Source organism: Callionymus lyra, chromosome 1, assembly GCF_982586985.1.
Source record: "Callionymus lyra chromosome 1, fCalLyr1.hap1.1, whole genome shotgun sequence".
Classification (NCBI taxonomy): Eukaryota; Metazoa; Chordata; class Actinopteri; order Syngnathiformes; family Callionymidae; genus Callionymus; species Callionymus lyra.
This window is the reverse complement of record NC_141818.1, coordinates 23,527,187-23,546,378: the sequence shown is the minus strand read 5'-3', so window position 1 is coordinate 23,546,378 and position 19,192 is coordinate 23,527,187. Positions and strand designations below refer to the sequence as shown.

At 38.6% G+C, this 19,192-nt stretch overlaps 1 protein-coding gene across 2 annotated transcripts; it reads left to right on the top strand.

Annotated features, from left to right (window-relative positions):
* Positions 1-1,726: 1,726 nt before the first annotated feature.
* Positions 1,727-13,026, top strand: LOC148088580 (TNF receptor-associated factor 2-like). 2 transcript variants are annotated; one of them, XM_087797929.1, is made up of 10 exons: positions 1,727-2,127; positions 2,672-2,750; positions 3,343-3,441; positions 3,943-4,104; positions 4,921-4,995; positions 5,090-5,164; positions 9,603-10,076; positions 10,162-10,339; positions 10,429-10,577; positions 10,897-13,026. In XM_087797929.1, the coding sequence occupies exons 1-10, from the start codon at positions 1,940-1,942 to the stop codon at positions 11,113-11,115; spliced, it is 1,698 nt and encodes a 565-aa protein (XP_087654055.1). In that variant the 5' UTR covers positions 1,727-1,939; the 3' UTR covers positions 11,116-13,026. The 2 variants fall into 2 exon arrangements, with proteins under 2 accessions (XP_087654055.1, XP_087654063.1); XM_087797937.1 differs by lacking the exon at positions 5,090-5,164.
* Positions 13,027-19,192: the final 6,166 nt, after the last annotated feature.

The window sequence follows — 19,192 nt, the reverse complement described above, 5'->3', positions numbered from 1 at the left end:
AGGGTAAATAGTATGTTCAATTTGTTCTTTGTAATTTGTTTACCCAGTTCAAACAGTAAGCATCACATGAAACAATCGTGGGCAATTAAGTCACATCAGTATGATGGACAAAACGATAAATATTTACAGATTTTTTTTTCTGTAAATATCACACTTAATTCAGTGAACTGCCATACACCACTTATGTATTCTTATACCAAAAAACATGGACTACATTTTGCAGTTTCTGTATTCAGAACTAATATGTATGTTAATAATAGTATTTATAATATTAATACTATTAATAATAAATAGTAATATTTATCTAACTGAGGCCCACAGGCTGAACAGCTTAGTCAATAGTTTGCTAGAAATCAAACAATGGCTGAGTGAAAACACTTTGCAGCTAAATGTGGACAAAACTGAAACTCTGGTTATTGCTCCTGATGATAAGGTTCCAGGGTTGAGTCAGTACTTGGGTGACTTAGGTCAGTCTGTCAAACTGAGCCTGAGAAACCTGGGTGTTTGACAAAGACATGTCTCTAGTTTAAGACTCTTCAACCTGCATCATACTGTACATGACACACACACGCAAGCACACATGTACATGTTCATCTCATTCTTTTTAATGTCTTTATATATAATTTTTTCTTTTTTCTTTTTTCCTTTTTATACATATGTTTCAGTTTATATTTAGACTGTACATATACTTGCATGCCTCTTTGTTTCATATTCTGGAGCTGCTGAACCGTGAATTTCTCTGTGAGATGAATAAAGTATCTATCTATTTATCTAACACTGCGGAAAACTGACCAGAAACTGTTTCCTTCAACTGAGAAAAATCTCTAAACTTAGGAAAATGATGTCACAACACGATCTGGAGCTTGTAATCCATGCGTTTTGATTGTTAAGCCCTTTGTGACTGTGGTCTAGAAAGGCATTTTACAAATAACTATTACTTACTTACTTAAGACCCGTGGACACATATGTAAGGTTTTAGAGTAGACACAGTTGTGTATACTAAACATTTTCCCATTTTAATTAAATTGCTACTTATGCCTTTATTTCTGTGGCCATTCAGATCGGGAAAAACAATGTTACCATTTAAATAATATATAATTACTAATTGAAACATCGCTTTACTTATTCTTAAGTGAAGTGAATGTGAGTTATATTGAGACAAACTGAACTAATGTGATCTCCAATGGCCAATAATGACTAACATACAGTACATGCTTTAATTGAACATCTTTCATGACTTTGTTTGTGCTTGGTGTTTAAGTACTTCTAAGCGGCAGCTCTGATATAGGTCAGTGATTCTTGCACCCCTACACCTACACCTATTTTAAAGTATATACTTTATTGAATATTGTTTTGATTGTTTAAGCGCTTTGTGACCCTGGTCTAGAAAAGCGCTATTCAAATAAAAATTACTTACTTACTTACAGTTGACCACAGTAATCATTAAACCTCTAGGTTTTACATACAAGTATAACGAATTGCCTTAAGCTTCAATTTTCACCATTTTGCTGACAGGCCAAAGTGTAAATCAATCGTTAAACGTCATCAGGGTTGATCTATGTAAGCGTACGATGGTCACCCTGAACTTGTTTTGATTTATTCTGAAAGATCCAACACCATTTCCGGTTACATCAGTTGCGAGTCTGTGGGGTTCGATGCTTCTTTGAAAGCCAATCACAGGCCTTCTCTCGCTGGTGATGTTGCAGGACAATACAGTGCAGACGAATTTGCGCCACCTGGTGAAGTCAGGACCGTCAAGTCGTTGCAGGTTTAAGATCAAGGATACGATACAATATTGGCGCCTGTAATCTCAGAATTTCTAAAAAAATAAATATATATATAACAGAATTATTGTGGAACAATGTGCTTGAAAGGCTCCATGGCAACGTTCGCTGTTTCGAACACACCCCTCTAAGAACCCCCAATATCTCGGGTGATAATGGCTGCACCGGAGCCGTCTCCACCATCTTCCCTGGAAGGAAACAAACCTGGCTTCCCAAAGAAAATTCTCGCCAACAACCACGAAGACAAGCATTTGTGCAACGCGTGTCTCAAAATCCTCCGAAGGCCTCTGCAAGCCCAGTGTGGCCATCGTTTCTGCTCGTTCTGCTTCAACAAGATAGTCAGGTGAGTGGTGCTAGCGAGCTAGCTGTGTCAGTCATGTCCAAGGTGTCGTGTGGTGCTGACAGGTGACGCTTCTGGTGGAAGGATCTGACAAAATAAAATGTCAAAAACCTACCTGATTGGAAACATTGAACACTAGAAATAAAGGTAGTGTCATGATGAGGTGTGTGAACAATGCAAATAATATTGGATGATGTTCTGGTTGGGACACCTAAGGTCGCAAGATATTTCCGCCATAAGTATTTATTTATTACATTACCACTAACGCAAAAATACATTCAGAACTGTAAACATTAACCTAATTGTCTCATCTTATCATATTGATTAAAATGGATTGTACTTTGTGAGAAAACTTTCTAGTATTTCTACACATTTTTTTTTTAAAAACAACAACAAAATTGTATTAAAAAAATGTCATATAACAATATATAACATTTAAAAAAAACGTATACATGGTACATTAAAATTGTCATATCTTAATATAATTCATAACCACATACGTTGATTGTATGATACATGTATGAAACATTTCCCATCTTTGTTTCAGCTCTGGACCCCAGAAATGCGATGCCTGTATCAAAGAAGACCTATATGAAGAGCCCACCTCTATCCTGCAGCAGGGTGGTGTACGTGAACAGTTTTATACAGAAAAAGTCTCTCTGTTTTAGCAACCAGCTGATGATACTCTTGACATTCATGCACCTGAAATTGTCACAAAGTGATCATTTGTTGAATAAAATCAGAATAGTTAAATTCGGTCTAAATAAGGTCTAAAAAGACATTTCAAAATGCTCACTACTTCTATATATATATAGTAATATATAGTAATACATACACACACATTAGTTGAAGTTATGAATTGGGTGCTGCAGAATGTCTGCCTTGGTGCTTTATTCTGTTTTTCTATTGCTTATTTTGTGTTCTTATTTTTTTTTTTTTATTCATACTGCCACCACAAAAATATGTTGTTTTTACAACACTGACAATACAAATTTCTGATTCTGACTTTTTTCTACACTGACCAAGAAGTACTTGTGCTTAAGTGAATGCATAAAAAAATAATACAAATATTTGATCAACAAGATACTTTCTAGGACAACCAGTCTTACGTCATTCAAATTCAGCACTGCTGACCTTCCAAGCATTGAGAATTTTCCAGTTAATAAATGAAATGAAAAAATGAATTATGAGTAACATTGTTTTGATTGACCTTTACAGGCTTTTCCAGACAATGCTGCTCGCAGAGAGGTAGAGGCTCTGACTGCTGTCTGTCCCAATGAAGGATGCACATGGACAGGAACCATCAAAGAGTTTGAGGTGACTCAAATATTACAGTACTGTATAAATCCATTGTATGTGTAAAGGTGCGATTCCTTCTTTGAAGCGTCAACATGTATCTGAAATTGATAAAAAATGCTTTAAAATGCTTTACGGCTTACTACAGTGACATCACCTGGTGATTATGGGTGATGGTCATTTATGCCTTAGTAATTGGTTAGTGTTCCCATTGTAAAAACGTTTAAAAATGATGTGATGATTCGTTAGAACAGTTGCTCAAGACAAAGGAAGATAGAAGTGCAGAGCCATCTAGTGAGCTCTGAAAATGATCACACTGCTTCATGAAGCTTCACCAGACCATCCCTAGTGGAAGATCTCCCAACTACTCAGGAATGTTCCTATGTTGAATGAAGAAGAACATTTAATCTGTATGTAATCTGATGTCAGATACCTGATCATTGTTTATTTTATTCTGTGGCTAGTCTCTGATGACCTCGTGTGCTAACATTAACAAACTAAGTTTATGGTTGTGGTCCACAGGCGAGCCACGAGGGTCATTGTGACTTCATGATCATCTTGTGTCCTTCCTGTAAAGAGCTGATGAGGGCGAATGAGCAGGAACGCCACAATGAGCGGGAATGTCCTGAGAGGACACTCAACTGTAAATATTGTAAAGAACCCTTCCTGCTTAAGAACATCAAGGTGAGACGGCCATTTATCAAACCGGGGTATGTTATTCGAAGAGTCTGGAAGGTACATTGAATAAAGTACCCTTTAAAGTAAGATATTAGCTGGTACGATAAAGACAAAGAAGTTCGAATTTGTACTTGTATTTGGTTTATGTTTACTTTGAATAATTCTAGCATTTGTAAATAACATGATGGATGCAATTAAAAACCTTGACATTACTAAATGTAATTATTTTATGAAGTTTTTTTTCCTCCTATAGACTAAATCATAGCGGTGTTTGTCTATCTTTCTGTCTGTCAGTCTTTTTTGGGTCAAATGAGGAATGCTTAAAGTTCATAAGTTGGATGACATTAACCTTACAGTTGAAGTCAAGAGTGACTGCAATAATAAATACTAATTTTTAGTCAGTTAGTTGACCGAACAGTCACACTGATCGGAGTTGGAATATGTATTTTGTGACATTACAACCATCTTACTGCTCAAATAAAGTTTCTCATTGGGATGATTTCAGATATCCCCATCTTACCAAATGCATCGACAGTTTATTTCATCTTTCTCATGCATGTTGATCCACAGACCCAAAACAACAACTTCTTTACTAGACAATACCTCTGTTTTGCTTTTTCATGATGCAATTCCTTTTAAAAAGGAAACATTTCTGCTCAGTGTTGAAGCACAAACCACTAACATAATTGAAGCATCAAACATCACTACCGTATTCCATATCAATATAACAAAGACACAAACACAAATGCATGTCAAAGGGTGTGAAAGATAGGCAATAGTCTTTCATTATGTTACTTCTGTACCATTACTGCTTTTTTTTAGGCTCATGATGAAATTTGTCCCAAGTATCCGATGATTTGCGAAGGCTGTGCAAAGAAAAAGATCCCCAGAGAAAAGGTAGCTCACACTGGCTCATTTGCTCTTTTGCCAGGCTGGGGATGACATTCTTCCAAGTATCATTAGCTTCTTTCATTTTTGTTTTGTTTTGCAGTATGTGGACCATATTAAGTTCTGCAGTAAATGTAAAGCTCCATGCAGATTTCATGTTGTTGGCTGCAATACGTCTGTAAGTAGACATTTCTATCATTTGCTGTGAGTGCTGAAAGCTTTCTTTAATAACTGCAGGATTATATAAGTGCTGAAACTTTTTGGGAAATTTGGCAAGGGGTCGTGTAAATAGTTCTGCAGTTATTACACTTTTCATTGCTGCATATGTGCATCCACTATATGAAAAATATTCACTTGGTTTCTCGTGTCACTACACATTAACACATACTGTATATGATTTCAAACCAATGTGAGAGGTTTTATTGCCATCGCTGCAACAAGCATAGCTTATATGGGAGAAAAGTTGCTGTGCCAAAAGGGAAACTGATAAATTGAAGTGAACTTGGTGAATATTTACATATAGTGTTCTTCATCTATTGTAAGCGCCATATTGTTTTGTGCGATTTTGTTTTTCTATTCTGCTCTTGCTATTTGACCATTTGGTAGTTACTGGCTAAAGTTGCCTGTTTTAAGGTAATATTTGTGTACGTATTTTACAATCTTCAAAGACCTGAATATGTTAAAAAATATGTATTTACATGTTGAGATCAAGAGTAACTAAGTAGAATCATCACCCGGTACATTTGTACATGATTCTGTTTATTTCATATAGACATACACCCATATAGAAAGTTTTATAACTTTTGAGCTATTCTCTCATAAATGTAACACCAGAACAAACCTTTATTTAATGAACACGTAATTGTAAATGTTAATAATTAAGCATTTTATTTGTAAATTCAACTCAATAATCATACACTTTAGAGGTCAAGTATTACAGAAGATCTTAAGGATGTTTGGGATATCCTTGTCTGAAAACTTGGTGAACGGGAGCTGACGAGAGGAAAACTCATTATGACGCATTAATGGGCTTTAATCCTCCTCCAGCCAGCGGTAATCATGCCCTGCCTTATTTATAAAACGAATCCCTTGGAGGTCGAAACTTTTTTATATTAATAACAATAATAAATTATATTATAACCTTTTATGGGTTGGTCTGGTTATCGCTAAAAGGCGTTCATCTCCAGTGAGCATAGCCACATTTTCTAATGAAAGAATTTCATAATAAAAAGGACTATAATAAGTCAACCAATAACAGTGTAAGAAACCTGTGCCTAATTTTCAGAAAGGAGCATTCTAGCAAATGTTAAAGAATTGAGAAAATAAATAAAATTGTTTGACCAATTCATATATTTTATTGGAAAACTCTATTTAGACTCCAGGCCATCACTAAAATGTCATGCTATTGATATGAAAGTAACAGTGACAGAACAAATTCACTAGGGTTCTTCTTCATGCGTGCTTACACCCTCTAGAGGCTGTCGCTATGGGTTACCTCTCGAGGCTCTAACTGGTCAGTGAAAAGTTTGATGCATTGCCACCCAGCAAGGGGCAGTAGGTTGCCTCTATAAAAGGCCTCACTTCCCTTTAACAAACCTGTGTTCTCTCTCAAAGATTGATAAAAGTTGAAACTCTCATTGGGCTTGCGTCGCGACGAGTGGGCATTATCAGCGACGGTAACAAACTAGCTGTGGAGCAGGTTTGAACCAGACTTCTTTGCAAGCAGGAAGAATTTTCAGGCTTCACAGTGGTTCTCCCTGCGACAACCCTCCTCTGGGGGAGGACACCCTAGCCCATCCAGTCTGGCCACTCTGGCTTCTTTACACCTTCCCACCACAGCACCTCCTTCTACCGCTTTGTAGTGGCCCCGGATGCTCTGACGGCGCACTGGTTCCCCCTCCTGGTTCAATTGGTAGCGGAAGGCCCATGGTCCTGCACCAAGCAGAAGGCACGTTGACTTTGGTCGGTTTTGGCCAGTTTTCTGCTCAGTTTTCACCCTCACGCTTTTCTACGTTGAGCACTCAGGTGCTCACAGGACTTTGTTCTGATCCGAAAGAGCAGGTCCCGCTGGACAAGCTGTCCTGCAAAGTGGCTCTTCTGCTAGCTTTGGTGTCAGCGAAACGTGGTGGCGAGATGTGTGATTTCTTGATCAGGCCTAATTGCATCTCGTTGAGTGTTGAGGAGTCATCTGTTACACTACGTTTGAACCCCGCCTTCTGTCCAAAATGCTCTGACCTGGTGCTTGCTTACGAAGCAGCAGGTTGTGTGCCGCAAGCTGGGTGGCAAAGTAATTTGACCTAAAGGTCAAAGGCCTCTGCTGAAGAAATTTGTGTTGCTGCCTTCCTGACCCTCTTCTTTGACTTTTGCCAAAGATGAATAATCTTCAACATGACTGCAGAGCACAGAGGCACTCTGAACATGTCGCGTTCCTTCTGTTGCTTCAAATGCTGAGCAGCGTGTGGGGCGCATGCATGAAGTAGAAACCCAAGTTATAACTTCTTATAACTATGGTTCTGTGAATGCTCAAGTACATTCAAATTAGTTGTATTATTAATCTACAAATGCCCTAGATTTCAAGATGACCTCCAGCAGCAGTTCTTAAGATCTTTTTGGTATGCTGCTTTAGGCAGAAAATAGCTGTTTCAAAAGTTGTATGAAGGAATACTTCATAAATGTAGAATAATAAAAGGACAATGATGCTTACTCTGTCTCTCTTATAGCAGAGCTATAACTTTTTGAGCTTGTTTCCTATGAGCCACATTTCTAGCTTGGTGCTAGAGTCAAATCTTTTCGTCTTTAATTTTCACATCAAAATGTGGTCATATTCTCTCAAAATATAAATGAAAAAGCCCAAAGTCAAGTAAACAATCAGTATTCCCAAGAATGTTATATATGTATATCTCTGTTTTATTGATTTCCATAATACAGGAAGTAAATGAGCTGAATCATACTGCTGCTTCAGCGCTTGAATTGGCTCACTGTCCTGTTTAAAATGCAGAAAACTTTCCTACAAATATATTGTTTGGCCAGTGATAAATCAGTCTGCTATTACTGCAGAGTGGGGAACTGCTCAACACTGCTCTTTGGACCTCATTTGAAATGTCATATTTTGAGCTAGATATCAACTCTAGTTTGATCCTTGACCTTTTGTGGACATTCATCTTTTGCCTGCAAAAAATGTATTTTTAGATTTTTCTATAAATACATATGTGGAAAATAATGTCAGTACATGTTGTTTAATGAAAGAAAAACACACAATGGTCACATAAATAACTGGAATCAAAATGATGGTACCCCTAGAGACCATAGGGACTAGTTCAATAAGTTGTGTCATCTAAATACCATCACAGGTCTCTACAAACTTGTAATCAGTCAGTGGGCCTTCATAGGGTTACAAGTAGTCACTGTGCTGTTTGGTGACATGTTGTGTACCACACTATACATCGATCAGAGGAAATAAAGGAGAGAGTTGTCTCAATAGATTAGAAGTAAGTAAGTCATTTAATGAAAATGATTGACACTAATATTAAATGGAAAAGCTATGATGCCATCTACAAGAAACTTGATGTTCCTTTGACTACAGGTGAAACTAGAAAAAAATGTATATCTTGCAATTGTCTGTTTATTCCAGAAATTATAATATTATTATTATTATTTTTTTTTTTTTTTTTAGAATCCCTTATTAGTCCCACGAGGGGAAATTCGGTAGTGCTTTTGACAGCCATTCACACATACTGATGGGAGTATTTCAAGCATTAATTAGATATAATTTTGATGTCCATGGCTTACAACTAATGAAAACCTCAAATTGACTATGGACTTACTACCAAGTTGAACCCAATTGCTGTAAACGGCTAATGAAAAAGCTAGCCTGGAATTTGCCAAACTGTATGTAGAATAGTCTAGCAAGGCACAGCAGCTCTTTGTTCACAGAAGTAAAAATGAATCAAAAGACCTTGTTGTTAGACATAAAGAACATTTTATGTCTGTGGGCTGCATTGGCACAGGCTGTCTTGAATCAGTACGAAGAAATCTTAAGGCTATCAAGATTTTCCAAAGAGTCTCGTTCATAGGTCCTTGGTCTTGCAACAGGATAATAACCCTTTCCTCCAAGAATGGCTTGGAGGAAAAAGATGTACTATTCTGAAGTGGCCTTCCATGAGCCCTGATGTAAATCCTATTGAACATCTGTGTAAGATGCTAAAACTTGGTCTGGACAAGACACCCGTCAAACTTGACCATGGTTCAAAAACAATATTCAAAAATACTATTTATTAATACTTTTCTCAGATTTAGGTGACCACTGTGGGGCTTTCTTTTATTAAACGAGAGGTAGCAACAATTTTGTCAACATGTGTAAACTGTGTTTAGGTTGGTTGTATTTTTTTCTCGCCCTTCCTGGTGCTAAAAACCAAAGGAGCAGAGTTTGTGTCCATTTTGTTATGCCCGAGAAGAAGTCAATCCATCTTTAAATTATATGTTTATAACTAAGTATAGTGTAAGTCTCAAAGGCATATACACAACTGTGGTCCTTGTGGATGATGGTCTTTTATCTTCATAGCATTGGTACCCCATGATTGTCTTCCTCTGTTTTTCTCTTTCTCCTTCACACAAAGGTTGAGAAGGAGAAGCTCCATGACCATGAGCAACAGTGTTCATACGAGCATTTGAACCTGCTGCTGCACTTCATCATGGGGATCAAGGTGAGTCTGGAGAGTCTGCAGCCTCAGAGTTTGGAAGTAGCCAGCCACAAGCTGCAAGAGCTTCACCAGTCCATGAGAGACCTGGAGCTTAAGATGAGCCAGCTGGGCGGAAGCCCAATGCAGGGAGCCTGTGCTCCTACGATGACCACTTCCTTCACTCCAATGCCCAGTGCCATGTGTGCAGCCCTGGAGCTGCAACTACATAGTGAGAAGAGCAAGGTGACAGAGCTGGGCAAGCGCTGCAAGGAACTTGAAGTTAAAGTCAACACATTTGAAAACATTGTGTGCGTCCTCAATCGAGAGATGGAACGTTCTTGTACCACCATGGAGGCCTACAACCGCCAGCACCGACTTGACCAAGACAAGATTGAGATTCTTAGCAATAAGGTATGAAGAGAGGAAATCCGAGTGTACCGTGAGAATAATAATTATACTTGACATTAAAACACTTGCTCACCCTTGTATCCTGCAGGTGCGTCAGCTAGAGAGGACTGTGAGTCTAAGGGACCTGACGATTGTGGAGATGGAGGGGAGATTGAGGGAGATGTCTGCAGCCACATATGATGGCATCTTTGTTTGGAAAATATCAGATTTCTCAAAGAAAAGGCAGGATGCTGTAGCTGGTCGCGCCCCTGCTATGTTTTCTCCTGGTAAGAGAATATATTTATGATAAATGAACAAAAAACTCCTGTTTCAAGTTTCACATGGAAAATAAATGCATCCACCGTCACCTTTTCAGCCTTTTACACTAGTAAATATGGCTACAAGATGTGCTTGAGGATCTACTTGAATGGTGATGGCACTGGCCGAGGGACACACTTGTCCCTTTTCTTCGTTGTCATGAGAGGACACAGTGATGCTCTTCTTAAATGGCCTTTCAATCAAAAGGTAACAGATTTGTTTTAAAAGAAAACTTGGGTTTTATTATAGCTTGTTTCCCTTTTGAGTATTTACAAGGTAGAACTTTCTAAACGAGTAAACGAATAAATACTGTATAATAAATTAATTACATCTAAGCTATCACATGTTGCCCAACTTTATTAATAAACAAAACAAATTTGTTAATAACTGACCTAAGTAGAGACTTTCTAGAATAAGATGGATTTTTCACAACAATTATACTGTCATAACACTGGGGGGAGCCATAAACAAATATATTCAATCTTGTTTGATGCTGCTTTAATATAATTATGTTTTCTCCCCACAGGTCACACTGATGTTGCTGGACCAGAACAGCAGGGAGCACATCATTGATGCTTTCCGGCCAGACATCTCCTCTTCCTCCTTCCAGAGACCAGTCAGTGACATGAACATTGCAAGCGGTTGCCCCCTCTTTTGTCCCCTTCCGAAGCTGGACTCCAAAAACTCCTACATTCGTGACGATACCATCTTTATCAAGGCGATTGTTGACCTCACCGGCCTCTGACTTCCGATGAGGCACTCATGCCAACCGTTCTAGGTTCTATTCTCATGTTTTGGAAAGTGATCCAAGACTACATGACCCAACTTGATGCCAGTGAGAAGTCTGACAAGTGTTTTTTACTGTTTTTGTTTCAGATCAAGTTGGAAATATATATTTGTTCTTGCGTTGATGTTCATGTTTATATAAGACCACGTGTTGCCTTTGGTTGTCCAGGGCTGAGTTAAACCTTCAATTTTTCCACTTCAAAAGTTCAAAAACACGTCAAACTTTAAAAAATACTGTATTTCACAAATCTATTTGGGTTTAGTCTTTCAAATGTCAATAGTATTTGTATTATACAGCGTCAGAGCATTTCATTGTTGAGCCTCTGATTTTTTTCTTTATTAATCTGTTTTTCCTCAAGCATTAACAGGATTCAGTCAAAGTTATAAAAATGTAAAGGTTTTCAACCGAAAGGTTCTGACTCCTGCCAACTGGTAATCATTTCCAGTTGCAATCATTGTTGAATTCAGTGAATTCTTATTAAAGTGTAATTGCTTGCATGTTTGTACTTGCATCACCATTTATTTGCCTTTAATAACAGTACTTTTATACAACCTGCAAATGCTTCTTAGTCCATGTGGAAAGATTAGTGCTGCCATTGTTATCTCACTAGTCCTGCTTGACATTTGCTGCTTTCCTACGAAAAATTAAAAATGTTTTTTCTAAATGGATATATTAATAAAATGATGGTGTAATAGTAATGTAGTGGATAATAATCCACTTCTCTACTTAAGCTATATTCTTAAACACAACGTGTAAAAGACATATATATGGAATGGAGATCAAATTATACACCATGTTGAATCCATATGAATGTAACAGAAGCTTAATGAGCTTTACAGTGAAATATCTAGATGGCCCAGTAAATGACCGCTCAAGTAGCCTCTAGGTTCAGATGCCTGAGGATATTAACATGACTCTTTTTGTGTTTCCGTAATGAAAAAGCCTTTTCTCACACATGAAGTGCCTAAGACTGTTTTTAGTGTTATGTCAAACTGTGAATGTGCTTTCATGTTGCATTAGTCACCCACTTGTGAATGTTGTGATTGATTCTAAATAATGTGGTTTAACCTGTGTAGCTTCTTATGGCTCTGTCGGACTTGAATTAACACCAATGTAGAATAATCTTAAGGTCAAGGAATTTATAGATTCATTGATTGATGTGATTAAATCATTTGTGTTAAATTTTGAAGTTGGATTTTACGTGATCGCATATTTTATTTATGTCTGTCTGTGTTATATTTTCAGCTTTGGAAATGAGCTTCAACATACCTGATGTGCGTGTCCAAACTGGCATGTGTTTTTATCTGGGCTGCACGACAGTTTATCTTGACAAAAATGAACCCTGTTTTGCAAACTGTTAACAGTTACAGTCTAGATAATAGATGAGACTAGATAATACATATCATACACACAAGGCGCTGTAAGAGAATGGCAGCCTCTCCAGGAGCTCCACAGCAACAGTCAATAACTTTCTGGTTTTCCAAGAGGAATGTCAACAGGTTGATCAGAAGGGCTGGCTCTGTGGTTGGCATGAAGCTGGACTCAGTGTTAACAGTTGCAGAGAGGAGATCACTTGACAAACTACTGTCCATCATGGATGATGACAGTCATCCTCGGAACACTGTCATCAGTGAGCAGAGAAGCCGATATGGGGTGCATGAATGCTCCTTATGCAACACTAACAGACTCAAGGACTCTTCTTGTTTTATTACATTTGTATTAGACTTCAAAATCCAAGGTCAAACAATGCCACACTGCCTCAAAGTGTTTCTAAAATCTCATCTGAACTGGAATGAGATTCTCACGAATGTGAAGACAAGGAGCTCTCAGCAGTAGCAACCTCTATCTTACTGTGATGTGACATTTTGATTTCCATGTCTCTCTGTTATGTTGTTTATTAAAGGTCAAAATATTACCTCCATGCAAAGATGTGTGTTGTTTTTGAGTCTATGTTGAGAACACATAAGAATGTTGAAGAAAGTCGACAGAGCCCATTTCATTTGGTTTAGTGAACCTTCAAAGTTAATGTGAGTTGAATGTTTCATGACATGTAAAAAATAAGGCTCTTTGCACCGTTTGAATTCTTACATGGTCTAGCACCAACATAGATTAAAGATTTAATCCAAACTTACCAACCCTCTAGGACCTTACGATCCTTAAACTCTGATCTATTAGTTATACCACAAATCTCTAAATGTAGATTTGGATCCAGGGCCTTCAGTTTTCAAGCCCCTCTGCTGTGGAACCAACTACCGGCTTCAGTCCGGAGGGCAGACACCCTCTCTATGTTTAAAAACAATCTTAAAACCTTACTTTTCGATAAAGCCTATAACTAACTTGACTGTTTATCTTAGCTGCTATAGGCTGAGAATGCTGGAGGAGTTTTAGACACCGAGCTCTGTATATCCTTCTTTTCTGCATTACATTCATCACTGTGCAGTTTAAATCAACACCTTTTTATTTCTCTCCCGGAGCCCCAGGGCTCCACCTCCAGAGCTGCTGCTGATCCAGGATCTTCACCACGTCATCAGATCCCGAGTTCTCTCCAGCACCTCCATGGACTCTCCTACACTCTCCTCTTTTTTTCTCACTATAATTTCCCTCACTCCTCTCCTTATCCATCTGTCTACCCCCCCATCCTTCCTCCCAGCCGGTCAAAGCTGCAGGCCGTCAACAATGAGTCAGGTTCCGCTCGAGGTTTCTGCCTTCTAAAAGGAAGTTTTTCCTCACCATAACTCACTGTACAGTGTTTCGCTTCTTGCTCTTTGTTGAATTGCTGGGATCTATTTTTCCTTAATCAACAATAGTCTTACTTCAACTGTATAGTGTCTTGAGATAACTTTGTTATGATAAGACACTTTAAATAAAATTGAATTGAATTGAATTGAATCAGATACCATCATCACCAGACAGAACCTTCATTGTCAATAGCCCTTACCATTGAAGTCTAATTACAGTCCAGTTAAAACACACACTAACCTCTGCTTGGGGCTGGAATTGAAGTAGCCTGATCCAGTAACAATGTTGGTGCCTCGTCAATACCATATGGCTGCAGACGAAAACAAAAAAGGGGAGGATCAACTGTGGACAAGGGTATGCTTGTCTCACATTATCTTACGAGAACAAGCAACAAGCAATGTGTTTGTTATGGATAAGAACAAATGATTTGTTTCTTATCCCCAATTATGCCTACATTTTATGGTGCCACATAAATGGTGAGGTCCCCAGCACAACTAAGGAGTAACTAGGAGCGGCACTTTCTAGTACTACACCAAATGACAGTGGGTACTATTGGGAGTCCAGCTTCCCGCTGGTATTCCCGTGCGTTCGTTGTTTTGACCTCAAAGAGAACAAGAAAGAAAACTGTTAAGTGGACATTTGTTAATTCTAACAACAGAAGGAGAATACGGTACATAACTCTAGGTCAGCGACTGTAAATTAGGAACTCTCAGATACAGCCTACCAACTGACGCCAGAAGCACAGAAACAGTCATTTCTTATACACTCGAGCTTGGGCGAGGATGCTATGGATTGGCTCAATGGACCCGGACCTCGTTGTGAGTTGGTACACGTCAGGTTGATGGAAAGATTAGGGTGTTTTTTCTCTTGTGTCATGCACCACCTTTCACGAGCAGGGCGGGACGCTGATGTTCCCTTGGAGAGAGTCTGACAGTGGCGGGCCGTGCATTTTACTCATAGGCCTTTAGTGAAGCATGTTTGAATGAATCCACCTCGGAATAACTACTTTAAGGTTATGTATACACCACAGGGATCTGACCGTGTACTGTTAAAGCCTTGACACACCACGCCGACTGTCAAGCGTAGGGCAGTCCAGTGTAGTCTGGCCACGTCTCTAGGGAAAAAATGCCTCGTACACACCAAAGAGACTGTCGGCAAAAGTGTATGTTCTGCGCATGTGCGACAGCGGTAGTTGTATTTTCTGATTATGTTAAGGCCAGCAGAGAAGGCCTTGCTGGCCCTGACCACCCGCCTCTGGAGTCTGATGTGCGGTTGACCCAGACACGACCCGTCATCTCAGTCCAGTTCTGCGGTTGGAGACTGCCGTGTTCCCTTTTTTTTCCCCAGCACAGATGTTTCCTGTTCTTTCACTAGTCAGCATTTTCACACTTTTAATTCTCACTTCACACTTACATCGTGGCCTGGTACTTTCCATGCACTCAGGTTAAATTCAGGTTAGATTTCCTACCAGGTTAGATTGTTTTCCTGTATTGCGCATCCCCTTAAATCTACAAGGGCAAATTCCAAGATGTGAAACTATAAAGCAAGACCACACCAGCTTCTGCATGCACTGACTTATTAAGTGAATCAGCCAGATGTAGCCAAACAATTATTATGCTGTCCCTGTGTTTTATTTTTAGGTATCAGTGTGCGTGTGTAAATGGTTCTGTCTTTGTGTGCCCTGCCACAGACTCGCATCCTGTCCAGGGTGTCCTCCGCCTCTCGCCTGAGGATTAGGCGATAGGATTGGTGCCAGCCCCCCCAGGACTCCCATAAGGGAATAAGCTGCACATCAAATTAATTAATGACTTGATGTAAAACTTGCTAAAACACAATAGGTGAAAAAAATCCTTTTTTTGTCTTTGTCATTCTTAAATCTAGCTCGCACAATTGTCAAAGGAATATGTATAGTATTACTGTAGAGTAGTATGTCTAATTTAAACAAGTTGTCTTACCTCGAAACATAATAGTAATGTAACTTAATTATGTAGTTACTGTATTTTTTGATCACAGTAACAAAAGTACTTTTTAAAACTTGTGATACATTCATATCACATTAACATCATTTATGGTGAGCAGCTGGGGTGGAGCAGGATTCAAACCGCCAACCCTCAGAGCATTGGACGACCAGGTTTAGGTTCTATTTTTGCTTTTATTTATCAAACTATTATATTCCCCTAATCTAGTCTTGAATAGCTTGTACAATGAGTTGTTGGTATATTTTAAACCAATTCATGAGACCTAGTTTGGTTTCATGCACCTGCACCAGCCCAGGGTCCTGTGAAGCTCACCTGAATAAGTCCATCACTGCTGAGAGAATGGCTTTGTTTTTTAGAGTATAGGAGTGAAATTCTTCTTAACAGGATATTTCATGCTAGATTTGGCTGACTATTTAAGAATACCATTTTCCCATATGTTAAAATATGCTTCATTTCTGACACAATTTCATTTTAACTGTAGATGGTAAAATTTCAAATAAATAATTCAACAACATGTGGGCAAGCACAAGTTATATTCCATTCCATAATGAAAACACAATATTTCACAATATTTTAATGTAAACATTAAAAAGATCAACATATAACAAAACATTAGTCAAATGTGGCAATTGTTTTTTATTTGGTATCAAAACCAATGATGTCAACCTTTCACCCTTGTATCCACTGTATGGCTCTGTTAGATCACATGTAGCTTTCATATTTGTTTTTGCTTTAAACACTCAGTTTATTGAATATAATTCAGAAAAGAAGACTTTCATGCAATATAGGTTCTTCAGAAAATCCTTGGTGCAGTAGGTAAGAAACTATATAATCTCCTTGAAATAAATCATAGTAGAGGCTGTCTGTATTTGATTTAAACTATAATACAAGTAATTGGAATAGATCATTTGATATATTTATATATAGATATAGATATAGATATCTATATCAATATATAAATATATCAAATGATCTATTATAAATATATAGCTATATCTACAGGTCAAAATCAATCAAAAAAATTGCATATTGTGATAAAGTTCAATATTTTCTGTAATGTACTGATAAACATTAGACTTTCATATAGTTTAGATTCATTACACACAACTAAAGTAGTTCAAGCCTTTTATTGTTTTAATATTGATGATTTTGGCAAAAAAGTTAAAAAAAAAAAAAATCCCTATCTCGAAAAATTTGCATATTTCATCCGACCAATAAAAGAAAAGTGTTTTTAATACAAAAAAGTTAAACTTCAAATAATTATGTTCAGTTATGCACTCAATACTTGGTCGGGAATCCTTTTGCTTCAATGCGGCATGGCATGGAGGCAATCAGCCTGTGGCACTGCTGAGGTGTTATGGAGGCCCAGGATGCTTCGATAGCGGCCTTAAGCTCATCCACAGTGTTGGGTCTGGTGTCTCTCAACTTCCTCTTCACAATATCCCACAGATTCACTATGGAGTTCAGGTCAGGAGAGTTGGCAGGCCAATTGAGCACAGTAATACCATGGTCAGTAAACCATTTACTAGTGGTTTTGGCACTATGAGCAGGTGCCAGGTCTTGTTGAAAATTGAAATCTTCATCTCCATAAAGCTTTTCAGCAGATGGAAGCATGAAGTGCTCCAAAATCTCCTGATAGCTAGCTGCATTGACCCTGCCTTTGATAAAACACAGTGGACCAACACCAGCAGCTGACATGGCACCCCAGACCATCACTGACTGTGGGTACTTGACACTGGACTTCAGGCATTTTGGCATTTCCTTCTCCCCAGTCTTCCTCCAGACTCTGGCTCCTTGATTTCCGAATGACATGCAAAATTTGCTTTCATCCGAAAAAAGTACTTTGGACCACTGAGCAACAGTCCAGTGCTGCTTCTCTGTAGCCCAGGTCAGGCGCTTCTGCCGCTGTTTCTGTTTCAAAAGTGGCTTGACCTGGGGAATGCGGCACCTGTAGCCCATTTCCTGCACACGCCTGTGCACGGTGGCTCTGGATGTTTCTACTCCAGACTCAGTCCACTGCTTCCGCAGGTCCCCCAAGGTCTGGAATCGGCCCTTCTCCACAATCCTCCTCAGGGTCCGGTCACCTCTTCTGGTTGTGCAGCGTTTTCTGCCACACTTTTTCCTTCCCACAGACTTCCCACTGAGGTGCCTTGATACAGCACTCTGGGAACAGCCTATTCGCTCAGAAATTTCTTTCTGTGTCTTACCCTCTTGCTTGAGGGTGTCAACGATGGCCTTCTGGATAGCAGTCAGGTCGGCGGTCTTACCCATGATTGCAGTTTTGAGTAATGAACCAGGCTGGGAGTTTTTAAAAGCCTCAGGAATCTTTTGCAGGTGTTTAGAGTTAATTAGTTGATTCAGGTGATTAGGTTAAGAGCTTGTTTAGAGTACCTTTTCATGATATGCTAATTTTTTTAGATTTAGATTTGGGGTTTTCTGGAGCTGTATGCCAAAATCATCAGTATTAAAACAACAAAAGACCTGAAATATTTCAGTTGGTGTGCAATGAATCTAAAATATATGAAAGTTCAATTATTATCATTACATTATGGAAAATAATCAACTTTATCACAATATGCTAATTTTTTGAGAAGGACCTGTATATAGTTTTGGGTACCTTCATATTTTTGTACTAAAATACCTTGTGATGACACATCAACTTAAATGACTCATATACTGTGACTTGAGGTGTTTTGTATGATTTTTATTTTGACTGTAAAAATTCTTGGGGATGGTGTGAACATGCTACATATCGCACTGGTTATGGTGGGGGGAGGGGCGAATTACGGTCCGATACAAAGTTAAAGTTATGTTATTAACAAAGCCGTAATAACGCATATTATATTCATTATCCACAATCTGATTCATTACCTCATCAGTATCTTACTTCATTCATCAATGGAAGTCTGGAAACAGAAAATTCTTCCAACTTCTGCAAACTGAGACATGGGAAGTTTTGCGACGTTTAGCGAGTGCTCATGGGAAATGTGGTCTCTTGTCGGGCTAAACACTACCACTTTAGTCCACTGGCGTCGCTCGACTTAAAGTCGCATAGAGCTGCTTTAATAAACAAAGCAAAGTAAAAGCACACTGTGGGCGTTCTTTTTTCATGTAGTTAAGCAATAATCGACATTGAGCATTTTGTGACATAAACCCGTTGTGATTTTCTGAATAAATCATATCAAATGCATGTATTATTAACATTTTCGGGAGATTTTGTTCTCACTCCGGTCCAGTAGGGGGTAACAATGCGCCTCCCACTTGGTTGGCCTCAACGGCTGAGGCGCCATTTAGCAGCAGCGTAGAAGAAAAGTTAT